At 48.3% G+C, this 26,663-nt stretch overlaps 1 protein-coding gene across 1 annotated transcript in view; it reads left to right on the forward strand.

Moving 5' to 3' along the window:
• Positions 1–14,610: 14,610 nt before the first annotated feature.
• Positions 14,611–26,663, forward strand: part of PRDM2 (PR/SET domain 2) — a gene marked incomplete at both ends in the record, with an annotated part of 198,624 nt that continues 186,571 nt past the window's right edge. The window contains 1 exon segment of the mRNA XM_080691308.1: positions 14,611–14,707. Coding sequence (XP_080547434.1) covers positions 14,611–14,707 — 97 coding nt within the window.

Here is a 26,663-nt window from a genome sequence, read left to right on the forward strand (position 1 = left end):
ACCTCTGAACTATACCCCAGGGTCTCACTAAGCTGTGGAGGGCCTCACTAAGTAGCTGAGGCTGGCCAGGAACCTGGAATCCTCCTGTCTCAGCCTCCCAAGTACTGGGATTACAAGCATGTGCCACCATGCCCTGCTCTGTTTTTTTGTTTTGTTTTGTTTGTTTGTTTTGGTGGTACTGAGGTTCCTGGAAACCCTTCTACCTCTGGCCTACCCTCCCAGACCCATATTATACTTTTTTTTTTTTTTAATTTGGAAACAGGGTCTCTTAAACCAGCACAGCTGGCTTCGAAACTGCGCGATTCTTCTGTCTCCGTCTCCTAAGTGCGGGGAGTACAAGCCTGCGCCACCATGCCCGGCTCTGTTTCTTATTTTGAAAGAGAGTCTCGTTAAACTGCTGAGACTGTCATCGAACCTGCAATCTTCCTGTTTCAGGACTCCCAAGTACAAGGTTTACACGCATGCATCCTTATGCCTTGCTGGGCCTAACTTTTTAAAAAATAACAACAAAAAAGTTTCAAAGTAAATGGGTGGGTCCCTGGTGTATTTGGAAACTTTCACAGATTCCTGGGGAGGGCTGGTGTGGCCAGGACTAGAATTCAGGGGACTGGGAGCGCCCCGGGCTCCAGAACACTTGAGAGGTGCCAGGCATCATAGGTTGTGACAGTGGGTTCCTCAGTTCGCACCTCCGTAAGTGGTTGTGTGTGAGCACACGTGTGTGCACTGGTGTGCATGCGTGTGCTATCTCGGGAGGACACATGAGCTAAGTGACATGGACACACGATTCGAATTTCGCGAGGAAAGGGAATAGACCGTTAGACATTGGCTGGAGATGCTGCAGCGGGCCTCTTCACAGGAAAGCGCCTTCTACCAAAATAGCCAGAGAGACAATGGAGGATCTCTTGTTAAAAAGCAGCTTTCCCAGGGAGCGAAAGGAATGCCGGGCTGTGGAGACAAAAGACACACGTCTTCGTCCTGACTGTCATTCATAAAACACCCTTTGTCCATTCAGAGAGAATTTAGTGCTCGGCTCTGGGGGCCCAGGGTAGAAAAGAACCAGAAGGAATTTTTATCAAATGACTCTCCCAGTGAACTGAGCTTTTGATGAAAGAATTCACACCAAGTTCATTCAGTACTTTTTTTTAAGCAAGGATTGTTTTGAGTTAGAGATGACATATAGTAAGTGGTTTTTTTCTGAATGGCTCCTCAAACTGGCGGTTTCTTAACCAAGTTCAAACCAGAAAGGAAGAAAAGAAAACGGGATGCTTAGAGTTTTAGAAACAACCACTTGCCTGGCAAAAGGACATTTCCATTTGAGCTCAGTAGTTCATGAAACAGTTGTTTGTTCCATAGCATCGTAAACCCTGTCTTCATCCTCATCCCAGCAAAAGGCCCGCTGGGAGGCAGACCATCTGCATGCCTGACTTACTCAGTTTTAAGTCTTGTTTTCATGAGAGAGAGAGAGGGAGAGGGAGAGGGAGGGAGGGAGGGAGGGAGAGGGAGGGAGGGAGGGAGGGAGAGAGAGAGAGAGAGTGAGAGAGAGAGAGAGAGGGAGGAGATACGCATTTGCTTTATGTAGCCCATCCAAAGCCACGATCGATGCGTGATCACATTAGCACTCAGGATGTAAAGAGGAAGCGCAGGAAGGGGGACGTTTTCTCTGGAGTCAGCAGAGAGGTTGTGATCATACATTTATTAGTCGTGCCTCTGGCTGGGCTGTCTAAACAGAAGAAAAGTAAGGCGGCTTAGCAAGCAAGGAATAGATTGCTCATTTGAGCCCTGCCTAAATACAGACGAACATCTGCTCTGTAATTACATAAAGAGGTCTCTGGGCACTTCTCCTCCTCCTCCTGGGATGCCAATGCTTGCTTATTTTGCAACTGTATCTAGTTGTGGAATTTCCACTCAAGTTTGCGGAGGAAGCGCAGGGCCAATGAGTCAGATTTCCAGCTGGTGTAAGGGGTTGTGTGGTGAGTTATGAGATGCGGCTCGGGCACCGTCACAACTAGTTCCGGAGCATTGCAACAGGGTAAAGGAGCATGCTGCCGGTCTCTGCTCTCTCCTTGTAGGAGTCTGTTTGCTGTTGCTATGACAAAACACCGGAGCCTTGCAAGTTTATTAAGAATAGACATTTAGCCGGGCGTGGTGGCGCACGCTTCTAATCCCTGCACTTGGGAGGCGGAGACAGGAGGATCGCACAGGTTCAAAGCCAGCCGTGCTGGCTTAAGAGACCCTGTTTCCAAATAAAAATATAAAATAGGTCTGGGAGTGTAGCCCGGAGGTAGAAGAGTTTCCAGGAACCCCAGTACCACCAAATAAATAAATAAATAAATAAATAAATAAATAAATAAATAAAACATTTATTTGATTTATGGTTCTGCAGGCTGGGAAGTCCCAGAGCTGGTGCTGGCATCTGGGGTGGGCCTTCTTGCTGGGTAACATGGCAGAGGGCATTCCACAGTGAGACCCAGCTAGTGCGTGCGTTCCGCTCTTTCTAGCCCTTCTTACTGAGCCACGGATCCCATCATAGGGGCCCCACCCTGATGACCAATTACCTCCCAGAGGCCCCAGCTTCGTATATCATCAACCTACGAATTTAGGAATTAGGATTCCATGACAGGAAGTCTAGGAGGGAGCAGTATGCATGCAACCCATAGCACCCGCATTGTGGAAAGCAACCTGCTACTCATCTCCACCAACCCCTTCTCCACAGGCAGCCGGTTGCACTGGAGTCTGTTTGTCCTTCCTCCAAAAGTTACTACAGAAAAGCCAGCGCCAGGGCAGTGGTGGCAGTTTACTTTTTTGGGATTAAGAGTTCTATTGCAGCCGGCCATGGTGGCTCAGGCCTGTAATCCCAGTACTGGGAAGTCGAGACAGGAGGATCGGAGGTCAAAGCCAGACTTTGCAATTTAACGAGATCCTGTTTCCAAATAAAATAGGGCTGGAGAGTGTATTTCAGAGGAAGAAGGCCCGTAGGTTCAATTTCCAACACACACACACACACACACACACACACACACACACACGCACACATCAGTTAAGGTCTGTGATGTCATTTTTAATTATTTAAGACTTTGGTGCTGGGGATAGAACTCCGAGCTTTGTGAGTGCGAGTTGTGTACTTTATCACTGAGCTACATGCCCAGCACCCCAGAGATTGATTTTAAAAAGATAGAGGTGCTGGGCGTGGTGGTGCATGCCTGAAACCCCCAGTACTTGAGAGGCTGAGATAGGAGGATCACAGGTTCAAAGCTAACCTCAGCAACTTAGCAAGACCCTATTCCAAAATTAAAAATAAAAGCCGGGCGTGGTGGCACACACTTGTAATCCCCGCGCTTGGGAGGCTGAGACAGGAGGATCGCACGGGTTCGAAGCCAGCCTCAGCTGCTTAGTGAGGCTCTCAGTGACTTAGTGAGACCCTGTTTCCAAAATAAAATATGAATGGGTCTGGGAGTGTAGCCCGGAGGTAGAAAGCCTCTGGGTTCCACCCCCAGTACCACCAAAACAAAAACAAAAATAAAAAAAGATAGGGCTGGGAGTGTAGCTTGGAGGGAGTACCAGACCAAAAAAAAAAAAAAAAAAAGACGGAGACCCTATTTCTGGACATTGTAATCCAGTAGGTTTACTTGGAGCCTAGAAATAGGAATGTTTAGAGATCTTTCTAGGTGATTCTATTAAGAATTTGTTCGGGTCTAAATGTGATTCTATTAACCTGAATGCATTAATTCATCATATAAAATAGTCCCCAAAAGAATCTGATCCCCACCACCACCACCCCTGAATGGGGGACTGAACCCAGGGACGGTCCACCACAGAGCTACCTCACCAGCCCCTTCTTTTTATTTTGAGACAGAGTCTCTCTAATTTGCCTAGGCTGGCCTTGAACCCGTGATCCTCCTGCCTCAGCTTCCGAAATCTCTGGGATTACAGTGGTGGCCCGTTTCACTTGGCCAGAATATAGTTTCTGTTTGTTCGTTTTCTGTGGTACTGAGGACTGAACACGGGGGCATCCTACCTCTGGGCGAGACCCTCGGCCCTATTTTTATTTGTTTCTTGTGGTAGTAGGAATCAAACCCAGGGGCATTCAGCCTCCAAGCTATACCCCCAGCCCTATATTTTATTCTTTATTTTAAAACAGTCTCACCAAGTTGTAGACGGTCTCACTAAATTTCTTGTGGCTGGCTGCAAACCTTTGACTGCCTGTCTCAGCCTCCCAAGTACCAGGAGTTCCTTATTGAAAGGGAAAGGTACCTGTTTGTATCTACCCCATCTCAGTGGACCTTTCTTTTTTATTCCTTTTTTTTTTTTTTTTTTTGGTGGTACTGGGGTTCCTGGAAGCCCTTCTACCTCCAGGCTACACTCCCAGACCTATTTTATATTTTTATTTGGAAACAGGGTCTCTTAAGCCAGCGCGGCTGGCTTCGAACCAGCGCGATCCTCCTGTCTCCGCCTCCCTAGCGCCGGGATTACAAGCGTGCGCCACCACGCCCGGCTTCTCAGTGGACCTTCCTATTCCATTTTTCCTTGCTTTGCTGTAGACAACCAGGTTATCAGCGCTGCAAGGAGGATGGCTTGGTTCCTGACACAGTAATAAGCCAGAAAAAGGACCAAAATTAAAGAAAATCCCCAAAAGAGATGGGAAAGAAAAGAATCTGGTGGTAGCTGCCAGCGAAGTCGGCTTCCATGCTTTCTACCTTAAGCCCTGACGTTCTCTTTATTCTTCTCCCATCACCGTCCGGCTAGACGAGGACGCTGTGACTGTAGGTACAGAAGATGTCGTGGCGACGGGGGGCTTAGAAGATGACGTCGTGACTACAGGTGCCCAGGAGTCACCTAGCTCCACAGGTCTGGTGAGTATGGATGGAAGAGAGGAATCTGCCCCCTGGGCGTGCGAGCACACTCAAGAATATGGCATATATATTGTGTATAAAACCGGCATGCGCCACCATACAAGGGGCTAGTTTGTGGCTCCCAACAAAAACTCCTTGGCAGTTTCATCTAGAGAGAGGTTGATGCTGTGCAGGGGACTTGAGAATTATGCACCAGGGGTTTTATTTATTTATTTTAATTTTATTTTTTTGGTGGTGGTACTGGGGTTTCTGGAAGCCCTTCTACCTCCGGGCTACACTCCCAGACCTATTTTTTTTATATATTTTTTATTTGGAAACAGGGTCTCTTAAGCCAGCGCGGCTGGCTTTGAACCTGCGCGATCCTCCTGTCTCCGCCTCCCAAGCGCGGGGATTACAAGCGTGCGCCACCACACCCGGCCAGCCACCAGGGGTTTTAAACTGTCTAATCTGGAGCCAGCTGTGTGGTGCGCGCCTGCAATCCCAGTACTTGAGATGCTGAGACAGGAGGGTTGTTACGTTCAAGGACAGCCTCAGCAAGTAGTGAGACCCTCATCAACCTGATGAGACTTTGTTTCCAAATAAGTTTTTAAAATAGGGCTGGGGGTGTAGCTCAGAGGTAGAATGCCCCTAGGTTCAATCCTCAGTACCACACACACACACACACACACACACACACACACACAAAGTAAATTAAAAAATTTAAAAATATCTAATCTGTCATAGCACAGATTTATAATACAATTAAAAAGTATTTATTATTATTTTTTGGGGGTGGTACTGGGGTTCCTGGAAACCCTTCTACCTCTGGGGTACACTCCCAGACCTATTTTTATACTTTTTAAAATTTGGAAACAGGGTCTGAATCTTCAGCCAGCGCGGCTGGCTTCGAACCTGCGCGATCCTCCTGTCTCCGCCTCCCAAGTGTGGGGATTACAAACTGCGCCACCACGCCCAGCCAGTACTTATTTTTTCTAAGTACTAAAGATTGGCCCAGGGGTGCTTAACCACTGAGCTACAACCACAGCCCCACTTTTTGCGGTACTGGGGATGGAACCCAGGGTTATTCTACCACTGAGCTACACTCCCACCCCTATTTTTTTTCCTTTATTTTGAAACAGGGTCTCACTGAGTTGTAGAAGACCTCACTAAGTAGCTGAGGCTGTCTGCAAACCTCTGATCTTCCTGTCCCAGCCTCCCAAGTACTGGGATTACACGTGTGGACCCCCACGCCCTGCTATCCCCAGCCCTTTTTGGTTTTTTGTTTGTTCATTTTGTTTTGTTTTATATTGTGTGGGGGGCATGGGGGATTGAACCCAGAGGCATTCTACCTCCGGGCTACACCCTCACCTTGATTTTATTTCTTATTTGGAAACAGGATCTCAATAGGTTGCTGAGAGCTGAGGCTGGCCTTGAAACCATGATCCTCCTGTCTCAGCGAGACACTGTTTCAAAACAAAAAATAAAAATAGGGTTGGGAGTGTAGCCTGAAGGTAGAATGCCCCTGGGTTCAACTCCCAGCACCACACATTAAAAAAACAGAATAATAATAGCATGTACTAAATACATGTTGTAGGGGAAAGTGCTATTCAAGTTCAGAGGAGAGAAAGAATTAAAGCCTAGCGGTGCCATGTTTGGGGAGAATCGGATGCCCAGAAGTCGGCATGCTGAGCATTTGGAATTCATTTCTGGAGTAGAGCTGGTTTTATTCCTGCCCCGCCACAGGGTTTCTTTTTTTTTTTTTTTCCACTTTGAATATGTGCCATCATGACTTGGTGTATCTAGTTAGACCACTTGAAATCCTTTCCTGTTGTGAACAGTTGCCAACATTCAGCTTTATTTTCTACTTTGCCTCATTCCCATGCCTACCAGATGTCAACAAGAGCAGAGAGGACCACGTACATTTACAGCGAGGACCAGCCGACCCCAGGCAGCTCGGACCAGGGGGAAACCCAGAGGACCACACCCGCAAACGCGCCTTCTCTAGGTAAGGACACCTGACACCCCGAGAGGGTCCATCTACTTTCACATAATCCAGGCATTCCAGAAGTCCACAGAAAAATTACAGTAAGTCAGTAGGGAACGCACTGGAATACAAGAGTGAATTCTGGACCAACTTTTTTCTTTTTAATGTGTTTCTGGGGATAGAACCCAGGAGCTCACTGCCAGAAAAGTACTTTACTACTGAGCTAAATCTCCAGCCCTCAAACCAAGCTTTATGTGGTGTGTTCAGAATTCAATTTATAAGCTGGATGTGGTGGTGCACACATATAATCCCAGTACTTGGGAGGCTGAGACAGGAGGATCACAGGTTGGCAGCCAGCCTCAGCAACTTGGGAGGCCTCTGCAACATAGATCCTGTTTCAAAATAAAGAATAAAATAGGGCTGAGGGTATAGCTTGGAGGTTAAATGCCCCTGGGTTCAATCCCAGCAACACACACACACACACACACACACACACACACACACACACGAATTCCATTTATGAGTTGCTAAATCAAGTTCAATGTGTTGGGTTGCTAGAATGATAACTAGAAGTAACTCCTGGTGTTGTGCCATTGGCTCTACATTAAGAACTCTGTAAATCTTAATATATTATTTTATCTTGTTTTCTTTCTTTCTTTCTTTCTTTCTTTCTTTCTTTCTTTCTTTCTTTCTTTCTTTCTTTTGTACTGGGAATTGCACCCAGGGGCATTCTACTTCTGACCTTCACTCCCAGCCCTTTTTATTTTTTATTTTTATTTATTTATTTATTTATTTATTTATTTATTTATTTATTTTGAGGGTTTGGGGATAGAACCCAGAGACATTTGACCTCCGAGCTACACCCCCTGCCCAATTTTTTAATTCTTTATTTTGGAATAGGGTCTCACTGAGTTGCAGAGGGCCTCACTAAGTAGCTGAGGCTGTCCATGAACCGCGATCCTCCAGTCTCAGCCTCCCGAATGCTGGGATTACAAGTGTGGGCCACCACGCCCGGCTTCCTTTTTATTTTTTTATTATGAGACAGGGTTGGCCTTGAACTTGCAACCAGATTGCCTCTGGCTCCTGAGAAACTGGGATTATAGGCATGTACCAGCATGCTGACTACATTTTAATAAATTCTAATATTTACCATCTTATATTAAGTTCATGTCTGTAAAAGCTAGGTGTGATGGCACACACCTGTAATCCTAGTACTTGGGATGTTGAAACAGAAGGATCACAGGGTGGAGGCCAGCACAGAGTAATTTAACAAGACCCCTTCTCAAAAAAATAAAATGAAAAGAGCTGTGAGTATAGCTCAGTGGTAGAGTGTCCCTGGGCTCAATCCTCAGTACTGCAATAAAAAAGAGAGGAAGGAAGGGAGGGAGGGAGGGAGGGAGGGAGGGAGGGAGAAAGGGAGAAAAAAAAAGAAAGAAGAAAAATGCAGGAAGGTTCAGGTTCAAGAACATGTTCAGCAACTTAGCGAGACCCTATTTCTCAAAATAAAAAGGGCCAGAAATGCAGCCCCAAGATAGATGTAGCTCCTGGGTTCAAGTCTCAGACCAGTGTGCCCAGGCAGCTCATATAGCGCAGGGAACCACACTCACCAGTTTATTATAAGTAATATTCCAAAGGATTCAGATGAGATGCACAGGACCAGGTGTAGGAGAAGGGGCGCAGAGCTTCCATGGTGCCGTGAACCCCCAGCCTTCGGGAACCTCCATGTGTCCAGCTCCCCAGGAGCTCTTCAAACCCTGCCCTGTGGGCTTCTATAGAGACTTGGATGCACAGGCACACGCGGGGCATGGACGACTGTGTTGGAGTGTGCTTGAACAGAAGGGTATAAAAATCTACTGCCAGCAGACTGACTGAGGAGCCTCCGCAGCCCTCCTGGATTATCTACGTAGCATTCCTCCCTCCGGGGTGTGAGGAGGGTCTTATGACCTCCCCTGGGATGCCAACAGGTCAGAGGATTTCCCTATGGCTCCGAAACACGAGAGCCAAGGCAGATTCGAGTTTTTATGACCCACTGAGGGGAGATAAGTTCTGTTTTCTGCAGCCTGCCTTGAGGGGGGCGTTACAAGCCAGGAACTGTGGCCCGACACCCAAATACAAACCTCATGAAATCACAGCTAGGAAAGCTCTTGGATTGCAGCGGATTTTGCAAGCTACCAACCGAGATTCTCAGGAAGAGACCGATTATTCTGTTTTCCGCGTTAGATCGGGTCATCTCGATTTCTCCAGCTGCAAACTAGGAATCTGGCCAGCACTTAAAAATGTGTCAAGGACTCAGAATACGAGGAGGCTAATGGAGAAGCAAGCAAAGCTCCCTAGTTTTCGGTTAGGAAATGTATGGAAGGAGCTCAAGGAAGCTCACGATGGGGGATATTCGTACTGTAACTCTTAGAGGCTTGGCTGCAGATAGATATCCTAAAGTAATTGTGGCAGAAACACCAAGGATATATTTGCAAGGTCTGAGCCCCCTGCCAGTGCAGGGGGCGGGGCCGGAAGCCCAGGAGGCAGCAAGGACCCGCCTCCTTACCTCGCGAGAGTTCCGTGTTTCCCACGGGTGGGGGGACCGACTCCTCCTAAAATGGGTCCCCCCCGCCCCGAGAGAGACACGCAGACGGCTGACCCTCTGGATGAAAAAGGCTTGTGGCATCTATATCGGAATCCCGCGTGTGTCTGTGTGCGCCCGGAAGGACCCGCCGCTCTTCTTTATCAATCAATATTCTCCCACTCAGCTTAGCTGGGCATCCTACTGCCCTGTGAAATCTGAATTTGGCTAGCAAAAAGCAGGGAATATATCACAGGAGAGGAATCCCAGCGCAGGGCACTCTTCCCAAATTTGAGTGTTACGCTTCAAACGGGGAGTGGACCTCGGCATATTCTGGAGGTTTTCTATGATCTCAGTGCTGGATGGAATGTCCACAGCTCTGAATTCTTTTGGCACTGGAATCCTTGAGACTTTTTGACCATTTATTTATTTCATATCTCTGTGGTTCAGTGTCTTTTTAAACCGAATGAGAAAAAAAAGGTCATAGCCAGGCACAGTGGTGCATGCCTGTTATCCCAGTACTTGGGAGGCTGAGACACGAGGATCACGGGTTTGAGGGCAGCCACGGCAACTCAACAAGACCCTTAGGAGACCCTATTCCAAAACGGAACTAAGCTAGCCGTGGTGGCACACACTTGCAATCCTAGTACTTGGGAGGCTGAGTCAGGAGGACTTCGGGTTTAAGGACAGCCTCAGCAATTTAGTGAGGCTCTCAGCAACCTAGTGAGACTCTTTCCAAATAAGAAATAAAATCGGTTTGAGGGTGTTGCTCAGTTGTAGAATAGCCTCTGGGTTCAATTCCCAGTACCACAAAAAACATAATAAGAAAAAAAAAATAATAAAAGGGGCTAGAGGTGTAGATCGAAGTTATAATGCCCCGAGTTTCAAGCCCTAGTTCCCCCACATACACAAAGAACAGATTTCACACTTTTTTTCTAAGAGTAAGAAAAGGGGATTTCCTAGGGAGACCCTGTTTCTAAATAAAAATAAAATTGGGCTGGGGGTGTAGCTAAGAGGTAAAATGTCCCTGGGTTCAATCCCCAGTAACACACACACACACACACACACACACACACACACACGGGATCAGAGGAGATCTGGGGTGTAGCTCAGTGGTAAAGCACCTGTGCAGTATGTGTGAGGCCCTGGGCTGGATTCCTGGCATCAGAAAAGAAAAATAGCCCCAGCATCACCACTGGCTCACCTTCCACAGCTGCTGGAGAAGCCGAGGGACGGTGGGTGGGCGCCAGCGGGTACATGTGGCACGCTGTATCACGAGTGTGTTTCTCAAGGGGTCCTCCTGCTCTCCCTCCCCCATCCAGATGGATTGGCAACAGTGACGTTGGTGGGAATCATAGTCGGAGTCTTGTTAGCCATCGGCTTCCTCGCTGGGATCATCACTGTGGTCGTGCGGAAAATGTCAGGAGGGTACGCGTAAGTACTACGGCCCCGTGAGAGGGGATGAAGACGGTCGCTTTCAGGACTCAAGCTTCCACCTGACAGAAACAGAAACAGAAGGGCCAGCCTTGGCAACTTAGCCACTTAGAGAGGCCCTGTTCCAAAACAAAAAATATAAAAAAGGGCTGTGTGGTGGTGTAGCTCGGAGGCAGAATGCCTCTGGGTTCAATCTCTAGTACCACAAGACAAACAAAAAATTCATAAAAAAAAAAAATCAGGGGAAGCCGGGTGTGGTGAAGCACGCTTGTAATCCCTGCGCTAGGGAGGCGGAGACAGGACGATCACACAGGTTCGAAGCCAGCCACGCTGGTTTAAGAGACCCTGTTTCCAGAAAAAAGAAAAAAAAAAAGTATAAAATAGGTCTGGGAGTGTAGCACTGAGGTAGAAGGGCTTCCAGGAACCCCAGTACCACCAAAAAATAAAAAAATAAAAAAAATTCAGGGGCAGGTATGGTGGCGCACGCTTGTCAATCCCAGTACTTGGGTAGCTGAGACAGGAGGATCGCAGGTTCGCAGCCAGCCTCAGCTACTTAGTGAAGCCCTCTGCAACTTAGAGCCCCTGTTCCCAAATAAAGAATAAAAAATAGGGTAGGGGGGTGGGAAAATTCAGAATATTCAAATTCATGGCCAGAGGGCAACCTTATTTTCCCCTTCTTTTTTCTTTTGTGTGTGTGTGTGGGGGGGGGTATGAAGGACTGAACCCAAGGACATTCTACCCTCTGAGTTATACTCCCAGCCCTATTTTATCTTTTATTTTGAAACAGGGTCTCGCTAGGTTGATGAGAGTCTCACTACTTGCCGAGGCTGTCCTCGAACCTGATCCTCCTGTCTCAGCCTCCCAAGTACTGGGGTTAGAAGCGTGCACCACCACGTGCGGCTGAGGACAGCCTCTTCTTATTTCTGTTGGGGAGGTGCTATAGGGCAGGGCGGGGCAGCAACCGAGGGCCCCTGTTGAACTGACAGCTGCAGTTGAGGCTAAGAAATGCCTGGGAATCCAACCGGCTAAGTGAGGCTTAGGTAGGAGGAGGAATGAGAGAGCGGAGAAGGCTTCCCAACACGGAAGACGGGGAGAAAACACCAATGCCCTTACTATTCCCACGCTGGTAAAAGAAGTCCCAATCCTCTTTCTTTGCTTTCACAGGCCCTAAAGAGCTGGAGGTTCCTGCCTTTCTGCCAGCGTGTTTCCAAAGGGTCTCTGGCTTCCCTTACGCCCTGTCCCCAAGCTCCTGGGAGATGACCCATGGAATGCTTGCCTAACTCAGGCAGAATCCTCGGCGATCCCTCCGCGTGCAGAAAGGATCCGCAAGAAAGATATTTCACACGACCTGGCTCCTCTAAGCGTTTACCTTTTGAGAAAAAGAAATGTAAATTTTATAAAAGATGGTTTAAGAGACAAAATGTATAGAAAATGAGATAAAACTGATTTGTAACCAAGTTACTATCGACGTTGAAACCTGCCGGCCGTGGTTGTGCACGCCTGTAATCCCAGTACCTGGAAGGCTGAGACAAGAGGAGGGCAGGTTTGCAGCCGCCGCAGAGACCCTGTTTCAACATATACAAAATAAAATAGGCTGGGAGCATAGCTCAGAGGCAAATTTCCCCTGGGTTCGATTCCCAGCTTAAAAAAAAAAAAAGAAAGATAAAAGAATCATGATTCATAACCAAGATATCATCAATGTATTGATGTTAGAGACTGTATGTACATCTTCATTCTGTTTATTATGTTATTGTTAAAAATGCAAAAGAAGGCTGGGCGTGGTGGCGCACGCTTGTAATCCCCGCGCTTGGGAGGCTGAGACAGGAGGATCGCGCAGGTTCGAAGCCAGCCTCAGCTACTTAGTGAGGCTCTCAGCAACTTAGTGAGACCCTGTTTCCAAATAAAACATAAAAAAGGTCTGGGAGTATAGCCCGGAGGTAGAAAGCCCCTGGGTTCCACTCCCAGTACCACACACACACACACACACACACACACACACACACACAAATGCAAAGGAATCTAAAAACGTTTATATCCGCGGAGTCCTCGGATCTAGTACTACGTCAGTCCGTATCAAAGACATTTTGCAATGTCAGATTTGTTGAAATGTACACATTCCAGTCTAGTTTGGTCTTTATTTTTTTTTAAGCCCGATTGGGTTCAAATAGTCCTGCAGGAAATCTAAACGTAGGTAAAATGTGATACAGTGGCTGCCTTTGAGGGTTCAGCTAAGTTGTGTCCAGGGCATCCATTTGCGGTCATAGACAGGCCAGCACGATGACGACCTCCAGACTTGGTCACACCTGCCCCGTCCACTTCCCTGGGGTGATAGGGGGGCAGAGCTAAGGGGCAGCCTTCTCTCATCTCTGTCCTAAACCTTCAGATTGGATGCTTTGTTCTGGGGTGCATTCCCCCAGTTTTGAGGAAGCTGCCAGTTGCCTGTGGTGCTTGGACTCGATTATCCCCCAAAACCAAGAATCGGGCTTGGTCCCCAAGCAGAAAGAAACCCAATGCAGGAAGTCAAACTTCCCTGTTTTTTTAACATTTGCTTTTCTGCCTCCGAAGAAAGACAGGGAGATCAAAAAATCTCGTACAATACTGATTAGAAAAAAAAAAAAAAGCTGAATTTAAAGATGGGACGTCCCCAGTCTTTCTTGACGTGCCATATCTTTGGGGTCCTATGGAAAGTATTAAAACAGAGATACCTGAGAGGCCGTTCTGTCCCAGCACCTCCGCTTCTCCTCCCGTGGACACAGGAGGCTCTTATTTCCTCCACAACAAGTTCTGTTACTGAGCGGACAGACGCGCTGCCGAGGATCCTGGTTGCACAATCCTGATGGGATTAGGATGTGCAATGTAAACTCAGAAGAGTTCACGAAACGGGAAAAAGTAAACGGTCCGGCGGAAGCGTGGCCCATTCTGCTTGGTTTTTGTTTTGTTTTGATTTGTTTTGTGCAGTCCTGTGTGGGTATTATTTTAAACAGTGTGTCTTGTGTGTCCTCTGTGCCCAGCTGGTCCGTCAGACTCCACACTCAGACATCAGCCAGCTGAGGGAAGGGAGCTGGAGAGGAATCGTGTGCATTTAAATTGCTTTTAAAGAGCCGGACCTGGTGGTGCACACTTGTAATCCCAGCATTTGGGAGGCTGAGACAGGAGGATCACAGGTTCGAGGACAGCCTCAGCAAGTAGTGAGATTCTCAGCAACCTAGTGAGACCCTGTTTCAGAATAAAATAGGGCTGAGGCTGTAGTTCAGAGGTAGAACACCCCTGGGCTCAATCTCCAGCTCTATTAATACATAAACAAAAAGTAAAAATAAGAAAAAAAGAAAATAAATAGCTTTTAGTGTCATCTCTTGGGTTTCTGAACAGGTATCAGGAATGCTGCCCATTTATTCTTTCCTCCCCTTTCTTCCCCCACTGTGGAAAGTGACAGCCCAGCCCGGGTCACACACTGGACCCCACGCCTGCTGGGACGGGGCTGCGGGTTTTTACATCACACCTGTGTTGTTGCTCAATGCAGTGTAGACACCTCTTCAAATACAGCATGAAGGTGTTACAAGAACAGGTCAGACCTGTGGGTGGGAATCTCGGTGGAGTCTGGGCTCGGAACATGTCTCCTGGCACTCGGGACCACCCGCTTGTTGACCTGATGGGGAAAAAACTATGAGTGGTCCCAGGAAGCCAACCTCAGGTGTGTAGGGTTCGGTCGCCCGAGGATGGGGACGGGGGGGCTCCAAGCACCCACAGCCTGTCCAAGCACCCACAGCCTGGCGAGCAGCAGCCTGGCCTGACGCCCTGTCGCTGCAATGTCTCGCCCCGCCTGGCTCCTCTTGGCCCTGCAGGAGGCGGCCACAGTCCGCTTCTCCATCCGCTGCCAGGTCCCCGGTCCCCGGGCAGAGGCAGGTGCGGGCTGACCATCCCTCAGCGGGATGCCCGAGGTGGGCAGTTCACACTGCCGCCCAGACTTTGGAACGTTTGCATAGCGTTTGCCAGCATCTCTTACCCCGGAAATCTGAATTTCAGAATACGCCCAGATCTAAAAACAGGTTGGCTCCCCCCCCCACCCAAATTGAATACTGAAGCACTGTTTGTTTGTTTTCTGGGACTGGGGATTGAGCCCAGGGGCATTCTATCTCCAAGCTACACCCCGGTCTTATTTTATTTGTTATTTGGAAACAAGGTCTTGCTAAGTTGCTGAGACTTATCAGTCTGACTCCCAGACTCCCAAGTACTAAGATTTTGGGTGTGTGACACGCGTCCCAGCACCGTAGCATTTTAGATTTCAGATTTGGGGACTAGGGATGCCCAATCTATACTCAGTTTTCGTTAAATCGGGATACCACAAATCCTGGTTGTGTTACCCTAGAAGAGACAGTGAGCCCACCAGCTCCTTCATAGCTGTGACCCTTCCCCATCAGAAAGGTCACTGAGCTTCGTGTTAAGAACTTCCATGCAATTGTTCAAAAACCTTCCTTTTTTTTTTTTTTCTTTTCTTGGTACTAGGTATTGAACTCAGGGACCTTCTACCTCCAAGCCATACCTCAGTCCTTTTTATTTGTTATTTTGAAACAGGGTCTCACTAAGATACAGAGGGTCTCGCTTGAGTCGCTGAGGCTAGCCTCAAACCTGCGATCCTCCTGTTTCAGCCTCCCAAGTAATGAGATTACAGGCTCAGAGGGCCTCTCTTTTTTTTAACAGCCAACTAAGCACAACTGCCTACTTCGGCGGATGGAAAGAAAGCAGAGAACAGGCCCTCCCGTACGCCAAGTGCAGATTTCCATTCTGTGACACACCGCCCCAGGAAACGGCTGGGAAGTGGAGCTGTCGCGGGCGCTGCGAGTTCAAGGAAACGATTCTCTCCATTCCTTTCTCCAGCACATCTGGACCGCAGGCAGGCCTGAAGCCAGGTGTTTGCCCTCTATTCAGTCCTTGTTTGCAACTCCTATTCTTTCCTTTCAACCCGAGAGAATCAATTGAAAACCAGGCTGAGTTCTGCTTCGCGGGCCACCTCTAAGGATTGGCTCCAATGGTCAGAGAAAGAGCGGGGGACCAAATCCCTGGCTGACGCCATCTTACTTTTAATCCATATTTATCTGCCGTGCAAGGCACGGGCTGCTTGTGACAAAGGCTTCAATGGGAAGTGAGGCACATCCTGATGTGAAAGGTTTTTGTTTTTTGCTCGTTAAGCACCCAGTGGATGTGTGTGTCTCGGGGGGAGAATTTTCCTGAAATGTAGCTGGACGTCCACATCTCGCTAGAAATAGAGGATGTTGAAGGATTTGTCCTCTGACACATTGCAGGTCTCTCTGTCCTTCCTGAAGCTTACATCAGGTTAGAACGTAAAATTTTTATGTTATGTGTGTGGTATTTTTGGTACCACTAGAGATTGATCTCAGGAGTAGTCTACCTCTGTGCCCTTTTATTCTTACGTTTTTAAATTTAGAAACAGAGTCTCCCTACGTTGCCGAGGGTCTCGCTACTTGCTGAGGCTGGCCTCAACCTGCCATCCTCCTGTCTCCCAAGTACTGGGATGACAGGCATGTACCACCACGCCCAGTAGATCTTCAGTTTTTAAATTCAATAAATATATATGATGTGACTCTGGTCAACAATGTGGACTGGATTTAAAATCTTGGAGAAAATTGAAGCTTGTCCCACTGGTACAAAGGATTTGAGGTTTGGGGGCCATGGCCCCATTTACGCAAGTCTACCTGGCACAGGTAAAGTGCCAGCCTGCTTTCCCCGGGCAGTTTCTCAGCACCTTTCTGCTCTCTGGGATGACGTCAGCAAAGCACCGTGTGTTCCTAAAACATCTTGCGTACACGTCACCAGTGTATTCTAAAAACCACCATGTCTCCTACCAAAGAGCATGATGGTCAGGAGCTTTTACACGTTAGCAGGGACCTGTCCCACAGGTGCACGTCGTTATTACAGAGTGGGAGGACGTTTCTAGACCAGATCGTTGTAACTTTGGTTCTCATTTCCTGTGTGGAAGAAATGACCTAATGAGTTTATGTCATCGGATTCTTTCTACTGGAAGCAGTGTCACGGGGGCTGCTTCTGCCCTGGTGGCCTGCTTCAAAGCTGGCGTTTTATCTCCCTTTGTCTTCCCCCTTTCCTTCACCTCCGTTAGTAACATGTTTTTATCCATTTACTGATGGAAGGGGAACCCGGCACCTGTGGATCTGAATAAGAACTGACTCGAGATGTAGACATGAACTGCGTCCCTTCTCCTAAGACACCAGCAAGACCCTGCAGTGCTCACTCTCAAAGGGGACGTGATTTCTTTGTTCAGAGGGAACCCAGGGCTTGTTCCTAAACGCTAAAGTTCATTGGTTTCTCAGATTTGCTAGCAAATTAATATATTTCTTTATCCTTTTCCCCAAAGGCTGGTCCCAATGATTTGATTCAGCTATTGGGGCGGATACCAGGCTTTGGTACCAAAGGCAGGGACTCAGAGGGAGAGTATCCTTATGCAGGGCTATGGATTGCATGGATACATGGGAAAACAAGGAGACATTTCCCACCCGGACTTCCAAGCCATGGCAGAGCGCATGCTCAAGGAACCAAGAGTTCTCTAACCAGTGTAGGCTCTGGATGCCCTGGACACCCCATCACTGACCTGGACGGTTGTCATTGTCCCTCTGTGTCCATGCTCTCCCCTCCCTCACCTGACTCTATGGCCCAGGAAACTAGCCATGGGTGGGTCGGACCGAGGTCCCCTGCTATTGAGGTTCTGGTTGGGTTTGTCCCGTGGAGGCCCTGAGTGTTGGTCCAACGGCACCAAGAGAGACAGGCTGGGTTATCGATTCTGGCATCCTTTCCTGCAACCTACATGCGGCCTGTGGCTGCATTTCTCTACCCAAAGCCCCAGCTCCTATTGCACGGCCCTTTCTGACACCCAGAGGCCTCCCCAGGTCCAGGAACTAATCCCTCCTCTTGCTCCTTCGGGTCTTTGGGTGTTAAGAGCGTCCCGTGGTCACTAACCCTCTGGTGCTTCCGCAGCCCTTTCTGGTTTCCTTAACTCGCTGTTGCCCTAGCAACAGGTTCCTTCATCCAGAGCTGGTTTGGCCATCAGCCTTGTGGGTGCTGTGTGCATCCTGCCGGGACCTGACTCCAACCACATGGGCGCCTAATATCAGGGTGATTTAACTCCTCGTTTGCTTCCCGTGGTTCCTCTCACGGCTAACCAACAACTTATTCTCTCCTTCCTGGCTTCTTTTTATTAACTTACTGAGGATTGGATCCAGTACCTCTGCACTACACCCCTAGCCCTTTTCTTTTTTCTTTTTTAATTTCAAAACATTATTTTGCAAAGTGGCTGAGGCTTAAGGCTGACCTCCAACCTGCGATCCTCCTGTCTCAGCCTCCCAAGTTTGGGGATCACAGGCAGGTGCCACAGCATCCGACTGGCTTCTGTCTCTTTATGACATCCACTAACTCACAACTTAAATGCCCATACGTCAGTAATGCCCCTGCTGTGCCTCTGTGGCCTCTCTTTGTGTATTATCTCAGCCTTATCCCAGCTGACTGATTCTCTCTGTATTTCCAAGATTTCTGACATCCGAGGATCCGCCTGGTAACTCATGACTGTCTTAGTCGGTCAGAGCTTGTTGTGGCGGGCCAGGGCTACCCAGCTACCCTCCAAGTCCTCACCTGCTCATCGTTGGCAGGAGGTGGCTGTAGAAGGAAGAAAACCCTGGGTGGGGGGAATGTGGAAAAGATACCTACATCAAAGTTGTTCTTGGTCTGGAAGGAAATAATGAGTGCTTAATGGCCAACCTGCGGTTACAGCAGCTACTCCATAATTAGCGGCAATTACGCCAACGGTCCTTTTCACTTGCCACTAGAGAGCCACGGACTCTCACAACATCCCTGGGAAGTGAGCCAGGCAGAAATTATCCCCCTTTTTCAGATGAAGAAACTGAGGTTCAAACAGTTGCCAAAACTACAGAGTTGTGCAATGCTCGGAGCACCCCGGAATGCAGGTGTCGTGTCCCAGGAGCATCATCTTTAAAGTCAATGGACTTCCCGTCAGCCCACGTGGTGCATTTGTACATATGAGCAGAGACGGAACCCAAGGGCGCTGTAACTCTCAGCTACGCCCCCAGGCCTTTGTCCTTCTTTATTTTGAAACAGGGTCTTGCTAGGTTGGCAAGGGTCTCAGTACCGAGGCTGGCCTTAAACCTGTGATCCTTCTGTCTCAGCCTCCCAAGTACTGGGAATTCAGGTGTGTGCCACCATGCCCAGCTAATGGTGGTACATTTTGAAGACCTACTTTCTTCAGCCAGTGGAAAATGCCCAGTTTTTAATCATGAAAAAAAAAAATAGTTGCTGAGAGCCTCATTAAATTGCTAAGCTGATTCAAACCTGTGATCCTTCTGTTTCAGCCTCCCAAGTACTAAGATTACAGGCATGGGCTGCCATGCCTGGCTTCAGTTTTTAATTTTGAAATAGGGTTTTGCTAGGCTGATCAGAGTCTCGCTATTTGCTGAGGCCGTCCTCAAACCTGCAATCCTCCCATCTCAGCCTCCCAAGTACTGGGATTACAAATGTATGCCACCACACCCGGCTTTTGCTCATGATTTGAACTTTGTTTTTTGTTTGGAGTTTTGTGGTCATTTTTTAAACAGGGTCTCACTAGGTTGCTGAGACTGGCCTCAAACCTGTCTCAGCCTCTCAAGTCCTGGGATTACCACACCAGACATGATGCCCCCTTTGGAATTTCTACAGACATTGACTTATCCGGCATCACTCTCAGAAAGCAAACTTGTGCCAAGGCCACTTCTGCTATTTTAACAGTGGCCCCCAAAGATATGTCCAGGCCCTTACCCCTGCTCCCGGTGAGGATAATCTTATTAGGAATAAGAGTTTTTTGAAGATATAATTAAACTAAGGCTCTCAGGATGAGATCAGCTTGTATTCTCTGGTTGGATCCAAAATCCAAAACCAAAATTTTTTATAAGAAGAAAAAAAGAATTTATGCCATTTTCAATATGATCCACACAAAACTTTAAAAAATTTTAAAAATAAATAATAATAGCACCATCATACTCAAAAACGAAAGAAAGAAAAAAGAGAGAGAGAGAGAGAGAAAGAGAGAGAGAGAGAGAGAGAGAGAGAGAGAGAGAGAGGGAGAGAGAGAGAGGTAGGTACAGGAGAAGAGTAATGCAGAGAAGGCCATGTGAAGAGAAACAGAAATGGGAGTGATAAGGCTGGGCGTGGCAGCGCATGCTTGTAACCCTATGCTTGGGAGGCTGAGACAGGAGGATCCCAGGTTCAAAGCCACCTTCAGCAACTTAGCAAGGCCCTCTGGGACTTCATGCGACCCTGTTTCAAAATAAAAAATTGAAGCCAGGCGTGGTGGCACACGCTTGTAATCCCAGTATTTGGGAGGCTGAAACAGGAGGATCGCACGCGTTCGAAGCCAGCCTCAGCTACTTAGTGAGGCTCTCAGCAACTTAGTGAGACCCTGTTTCCAAACAAAATATTAAAAGAATAGGTCTGGGAGTATAGCCCGGAGGGAGAAAGCCCCTGGGTTCCACACCCAGTACCGCAAAAAAGTAAAAATAAAATAAAGAAAGAAAGAATAAAATGTTGGGCTGGGGTGTAGCTAGGAGGTAGAATGCCCTGGGTTCAATCCCCAATAGCACACATGCACAGACAAAGAAAGGAAGAAAGAGAAAGAAAGAAAGAAAAAAAACCACAAAGAAACAGAGAAAGAAGGAAGGAAGGAAAGGAAGAGAAATATTGTCACAATCCAGGGATTGCCTGCAGCCACCAAAAGCTGGGGAAGCCGGGAGGCCCCGCGGGCCTGCAGAGGAAGGCGGCCCTGCCTGCACCTTGGTTTCAGACCTGTGGCCCCCAGGCAGTGAGAGGATCGGTTCCCATGGTTTTGAGCCACCTGATGTGTAGCCATTTGTCACAGCTGCTCTGGGAAATGACTACGCCCCCGAGTGAGGCAGCTCTGAGGACAGGTCCCACCTCCTACCCGGCCCACCCCAGCTGGAACAGCACTGAGCCCTCCGACCCCTGCCTCCAGCCATTCCCTGACCCCAGCCTCCAGCCATTCCCCGAGCCTTCCAAACAATGGGCGGGCAGCCACGCGCTTCCTGAGGGGCAGGCAGATGGTACCAGGCCTTCCTGCACCGTCATTCCCATTCATCTATCACTCAGTCGGAGGACTCAGTGGTGAAGGAAATACGAGGGGAACAACAGGCTGCGCCAGCCCTGGCTGACGAGTGGAACCCAGAGGCGGACGGAACCGGGCACACCTCTCACCCTGCGTGGTGACTAATGCCTTCCTCACACAGCGCTCTCCTTGGGTAGCAGGAATGTGCTAATGAAAATATAGTCCCAGCGTCCACCAGAGAGCAGGCCCCAGGTCCTCCTGAGTGCCTCCTAAGAGGCAGGCATCCCATCCCACACGCTAACAACGAGGTGGAATTATTCTAAAGAATTCATAAAGTGTGCCAATAAAGCCAGGCATGGTGGCTCGCGCCTGTAATCTCAGCACTTGGGAGGCTGAGACAGGAGGATTGAAGGTTCCAGGCTAGCTTGGGGACCTTAGTAACTCTCAGCAATTTAGAGAGATCCTGTTCCAAGATTAAAGATGAATAGCCAGGCGTGGTGGCGCATGCTTGTAATCCCAGCATTTGGGAGGCTGAGACCGGAGGATCACAGGTTCACAGCGAGCCTCAGCTACTTAATGCCGCCTTCCCAACTTAGTGAGACTTAGTTTCAAAATTAAAAAAAAGAATAAAAAATAGCATTGGGAGTGTAGCTTGGAGGGGGTTCCATCCCCAGTAACAACAACAACAACAACAAAAGAAATAAAAAGAACTGGAGGTGTAGCTTGGAGGTAGAGTACACTTGGATTCAGTCTCCAGTACCAAAAACAAAACAAAACACATCAAAAAAGCATGCCAATGATACCAGCAAAAAGTCATTTAGGTCTCTGGCTAAAACAGGCTGGGCTTGGGCTCATTTATCCATTGAGCTCCGGCAGGACCAGCTTCCCAGAGCAGTGGTGTTTACAGATTGCCGTCTGGCAGAGGAACACACAGCCATACAAGGATAGCTCTGGCAAAATTAAAGAGGCCTTCCTTCCTTCCCACCTTCCCTTGTTTGCTCCTGTCCCCAGGCTCCTTGGCTCTGCCCCATTGCCTAGATCTTGCCCTACGCAGGATGCCAACAGAACCCCCGCCCAGGGGGGACAAGCATGATGTCACACGTTAGCAGAGCTGGCCTATAGTTCATGTACAGCACATCTATAAAATAAAAAGTAATATCACAGTCCAACCCCGCTCCAGAGACTGCATCCGGCCAGTAAGCAGTGCTTTTAGAAGGGTTTCATAAAGCCTGAAGCAAGCCCGGTATGGTGGCGCACACTTGTAATCACACTTGGATACAAGCCCGGTATGGTGGCACACACTTGGGAGGCTGAGACATGAGGATCGCGGTTTGCAGACAGCTCCAGCTACTACTTAGTGAGGCCCTTTGCAACTCAGTGAGACCATGTCTCAAAATGCATAAAAAATAGGGCTGGGGGTATAGCTCAGAGGTAGAATGCCCCTGGGTTCCAACCTCAGTACTGCAATAAATAAATAAATAAATAAATAAATAAATAAATAAATAAAGCAAGCCTGAAGCCGCCAGGTGCAGTGGCACACCCTGCAATCACAGTACTTGGGAAGCTGAGGCAGGATGACTGCAGATTCAAGGACGGCATCAGAAGTTTAGCAGAGGGTGCACGCTTGTAATCCCAGGACTTGGGAGGCTAAGACAGGAGGATCTTGCAGGTTCGAAGCCAGCCTCAGCTATTTAGACTCTCGGCAACTTAGTGATATCCTGTTTCCAAATAAAATACAAATTAGGTCTAGAAGAATAGCCCAGAGAAAGAAAGGCCCTAGGTTTCATCCCTATTCTGCAGAACATAGCTATAAATGAAGGGCCATGTATATTCTGACATGGGAGGGACATTTGCACGGCACCTGTGGAGGGGGTGAAGTTGCTGAGACCCCTGGGAAGGCTTCCTGGGAAAGACAGAAAAACCAAATCCCAGGGGTATGACTGAGGGGTGGAGGCACCCACCGACATAAATATGGCCAGGACCGAGCCTTCTCCTTTAGTTCAATAAGAACTTTCACCCTCTTCTAGGATGCCCGATGATTCACAGCCACTGGATTTGTTTCCCCCACAACACTACCTCTAACACCCTTGTCCGCAGTCCAGACATTGGGAGGGGAACCTGTGTCCAGGTGTGATGTGTTCAGTGGTGGCCCTCCAAAGATGTGTCCATATCAGTCCCTGGAACCTGTGAATATGACCTTATTTGGAAATAGGGGTGTTTTTTTTTTTTTTTTTTTGGTCTTTTGGGGTCCTGGGAGTTGAACCCAGGGGCATTCTACCTCTGAGCTATACCCTAAGCCCTCTTTTTTTATTCTTTATTTTGAAACACGGTCTCACTAAGTTGCAGAGGGCCTCACTAAGTAGCTGAGGCTGACTGTGAACCTGTGATTCTTGTGTCTCAGCCTCACGGTTACTGAGATGGCAAGTGTGTGCCACCACGCCCGGCTGAAATAGGGTCTTTGTAGGTATAAATAAAGATCTTGAGAAGAGATCATTCTGGATTGCCCAACTGAGCTATAAATCCAAAGTCAAGTGTCTTTAGAAAAGACAGGAGAGGAGAAGACACAGTAGATGGCATGACAAGGTGACTACAGAGGCAGGGCTGGGTGAGGGGGATGCAGCCACAAGCCAAGGAGAGCCAGCAGCCACCAGCAGCTGGGGCAGCCGAGGACCGCATTTGCCTCTGGTGCCTCCCGAGGCAGGGCAGTCCTGAGACAACTAGATTTCTGTCGTTTAGGGCCACCTAGGTCATGATACCTTGTGACAGCAGTCAGGCAAAACCAGTTCACCAGGCAAATGCCCGCCAGAGCTTGTGCGGGGATCCTTGGCCTTGGCTGCCGGAACCTAGAAATTCAGGGGGAACAATCCATCTAGGGTGGCCCCCAAACAGTCCTGCAGAGGTGCCACAAAATGACACCATCTTAGTGTCCTGTTTCAGCACGATAACTTCTGTGAGGTCTCGGCTTCTGTGGTGAATGAGGTTTTAATTCAAGTAAAGTAGAGATACATGTTCGGGCCACCTCAAAGAACATGAGAGTGGCCCCCAAGGATCTTCTACGATCCCTCTTTATAGCAATCTAGAAAGGGGCTGGCTAAGGGGTACAGGGGAAAATGGACGGTGGCCCCTTCTCTTTGAAGCCCTCTAGTTCACAAAAGGTAGGAATTCCTTTTGGGATAAGACTCCTCAGGAGTGGCGACAGGAAGTAGGGGCTGGCTGCGGGTTCAGGGCTCTTTAACAAAAGGTGTGGCTTTTCAAAGGATCTTCCTGGAGGTGAACAAAACTTTGACAAAGGAAGAAGCTCTCTCAGGTTTACTTGCCTCAGGAATTTCCAGAGCCAGCTCACTACGATTTAAAAGTATGGGCCTGGCTTTTTTTTTTTTTTTTTTTTTTAAGAACAACCAAGCTCTGTTAAACAGAACTGAAGATTTCAGATTTTAAAACCATATTTTCTTTTCCTTCCCAATGTGTCTTTCTACCTAAAGCTTTATTTTTTATTCTACCCTCTGAGCCTCTGACTGTAGGTGTGGTCTCTCTCCGTAGGCAGGGCATGACTCTTTAGAGGTGACTCGTGTGAGCTCAGGCTGTCCTTGGTGACCTGAGAGCCGGAATCGGCTCCTGCCAACCGTAGCTGACCATGGAGAAACTGATTTGTGAGTTAGGAAAGACAATCTCGGTGAGCAACAAGATAGGGGAGGGCATACTAGCTGGTGTGGGGAGAGACTGACGGAGTGGAACAGTGACAGGATGTAAGTCCCAGCCTTTGAGGTTTCCTTAGCTCAGAGTCCTGGGGGATTAGATGTCCATGTGCATGGTATGCCTGCTGGGTGATGACCTGGTGAGGCAGAGCAGGCTATCCAGAGAGATTCTGCCTTTATAACAAAGCCATTCCAGTGATAAGTCACCCACTGATCCACCTGCACTCAGAAGAGCAGGATCCTGGTGACCCAGCCGCCTCCCCAGTGTACCAATATTGGGAAGAGGTTTCAAAATGTATGAATGCACCAGTATTGGGAAAGATTTCCAATTTTAAAATATATCTTTGGTAGTAAAGAAAGCCAGGAGCTTCAGGGAAAAGGGCCTTTTTACATTTCTAAAGAGAGGCAAACTTCCTCAAGGATGTGAGGAAATCCCAGATTCTGGATAAGCAACTTAACACATTTTGGAGTGTAACAAAAGGTGTGGGGGTCTGTGCCAGAGACAGAGCTGCCCCACACTGCACCCCAGAGGGGGCGATCTGGCTGGAGACAGGGCAAGATATTTACATATCAAACAACCTGCCGCAGATCTGGTTGGGGCAGTATAAAGAGAGATTCAGGTTCAGGAATCTTCGGTGGTGAGTTCATTCGAACCACCTCCCCCATGCCACTCCTGAATGGCATGGGGCTGTAACTGTCTTCTGTATTTCTATCTTTTTAATAAAATCCTTTGAATCTTCAGCAAGAGTTCGGGTTATTGCATATCTATCCTTAGCTCAGGACAAGAACCTGTGGTTTTTGTGTTTTGGTTGAGGGGAATTGTTTGGATGGGGCTACCGTTCCCCCAAACGGTAACAGTCACAGTCTTAACCGTAACACCCAAGGTCCCACTTCTCAACACTTCGGTGGAGACCATGTTTCCCACACATGGCATTTGAGGGACATATTCAAGCCTTAACAGGTAGGCTCACAGCTTAGCTGGAACTCTCCTGGTCTGCCCCTTTGATACCATGATCATCGTCCCCAGTGGCTGGGTCTCCTGTCGTTAATTCTATGTGCTAAACTCTGACCCAGGACTCCCTTTTGGCCGAACCTCCTCAGACAGTGTGTATTTGTGAAGATAAAAGATCCTAGGAGAAAGAGCCATTCAGACTGCTGATGTCCCAGGCTCGTTGGCCAACATCACAGGAATGGAGCTTGCTTAGATTCTTGTTTGGTGGTCGGTTTAGTACTGGGAATTAAACCCAGGAGTGTTCTACCTCTGAGCTATACTCCCAGCCCTTTTCATTTTTCACTTTGGAACAGGGGCCCACTAAGCTGCTGAGGGGCTCACTAAGTTGATAAAGCTGACCTTGAACCTGTGGTCTTCCTGTCTCAGCCTCTCAACTCCTGGGATGGCAGGAGTACACCACAAAGCCCTAAGCCCAATCAATTATATAGAATTCCTTTAGAAAGAGCTGCACTGGGTGCAGTGGTGTACTAGGGAGGCTGAAACAGAAGGATCACAGGTTCAAGGCCACCCTTAGCAGTTTAGCAAGACTCTATGTGACTGTGGGAGTGCTGTGTTATATGGGGCATAGAAAAACACAGCTGGACAGCAGGGAACAGACTTTATTTAGGAATAACCCTAGAAGGAGGCATCAGACCAGGAGAGAGCCTCTGAGAGCGTCAGGAGCCCACCAACATACAGGCTAGGCACTTTTTAATGGGGCAAAAAAGTTGGGGTATAGTAGTAGTGGCCAGGTCATCGTGGGGCAGGGCAGTGGTCAAGGGGAGTTTCTCTTTCTTCCTTTGTTCCTGGTCCTCCTCTGGCGTGACCAGGAACAGAACACTGTGAGGTCATGACCAGACCTCACAGTGCCCACAAGAAGACCCTGTTTCAAAATAAAAAATAAAAAGGGTTGAAGGAGCCTGGCATGGTGGCCCACATTTATAACCTAAGTACTTGGGAGGTTGAGACAGGAGGATCACAGGTTTGAGAACAGCCTTGGCAGTCGTGAGATTCTCATCAACCTAGCGAAACCTTGTGTCA

The sequence above is a fragment of the Muscardinus avellanarius genome, assembly GCF_963383645.1.
Source record: "Muscardinus avellanarius genome assembly, chromosome: 3".
Taxonomy (NCBI): Eukaryota; Metazoa; Chordata; class Mammalia; order Rodentia; family Gliridae; genus Muscardinus; species Muscardinus avellanarius.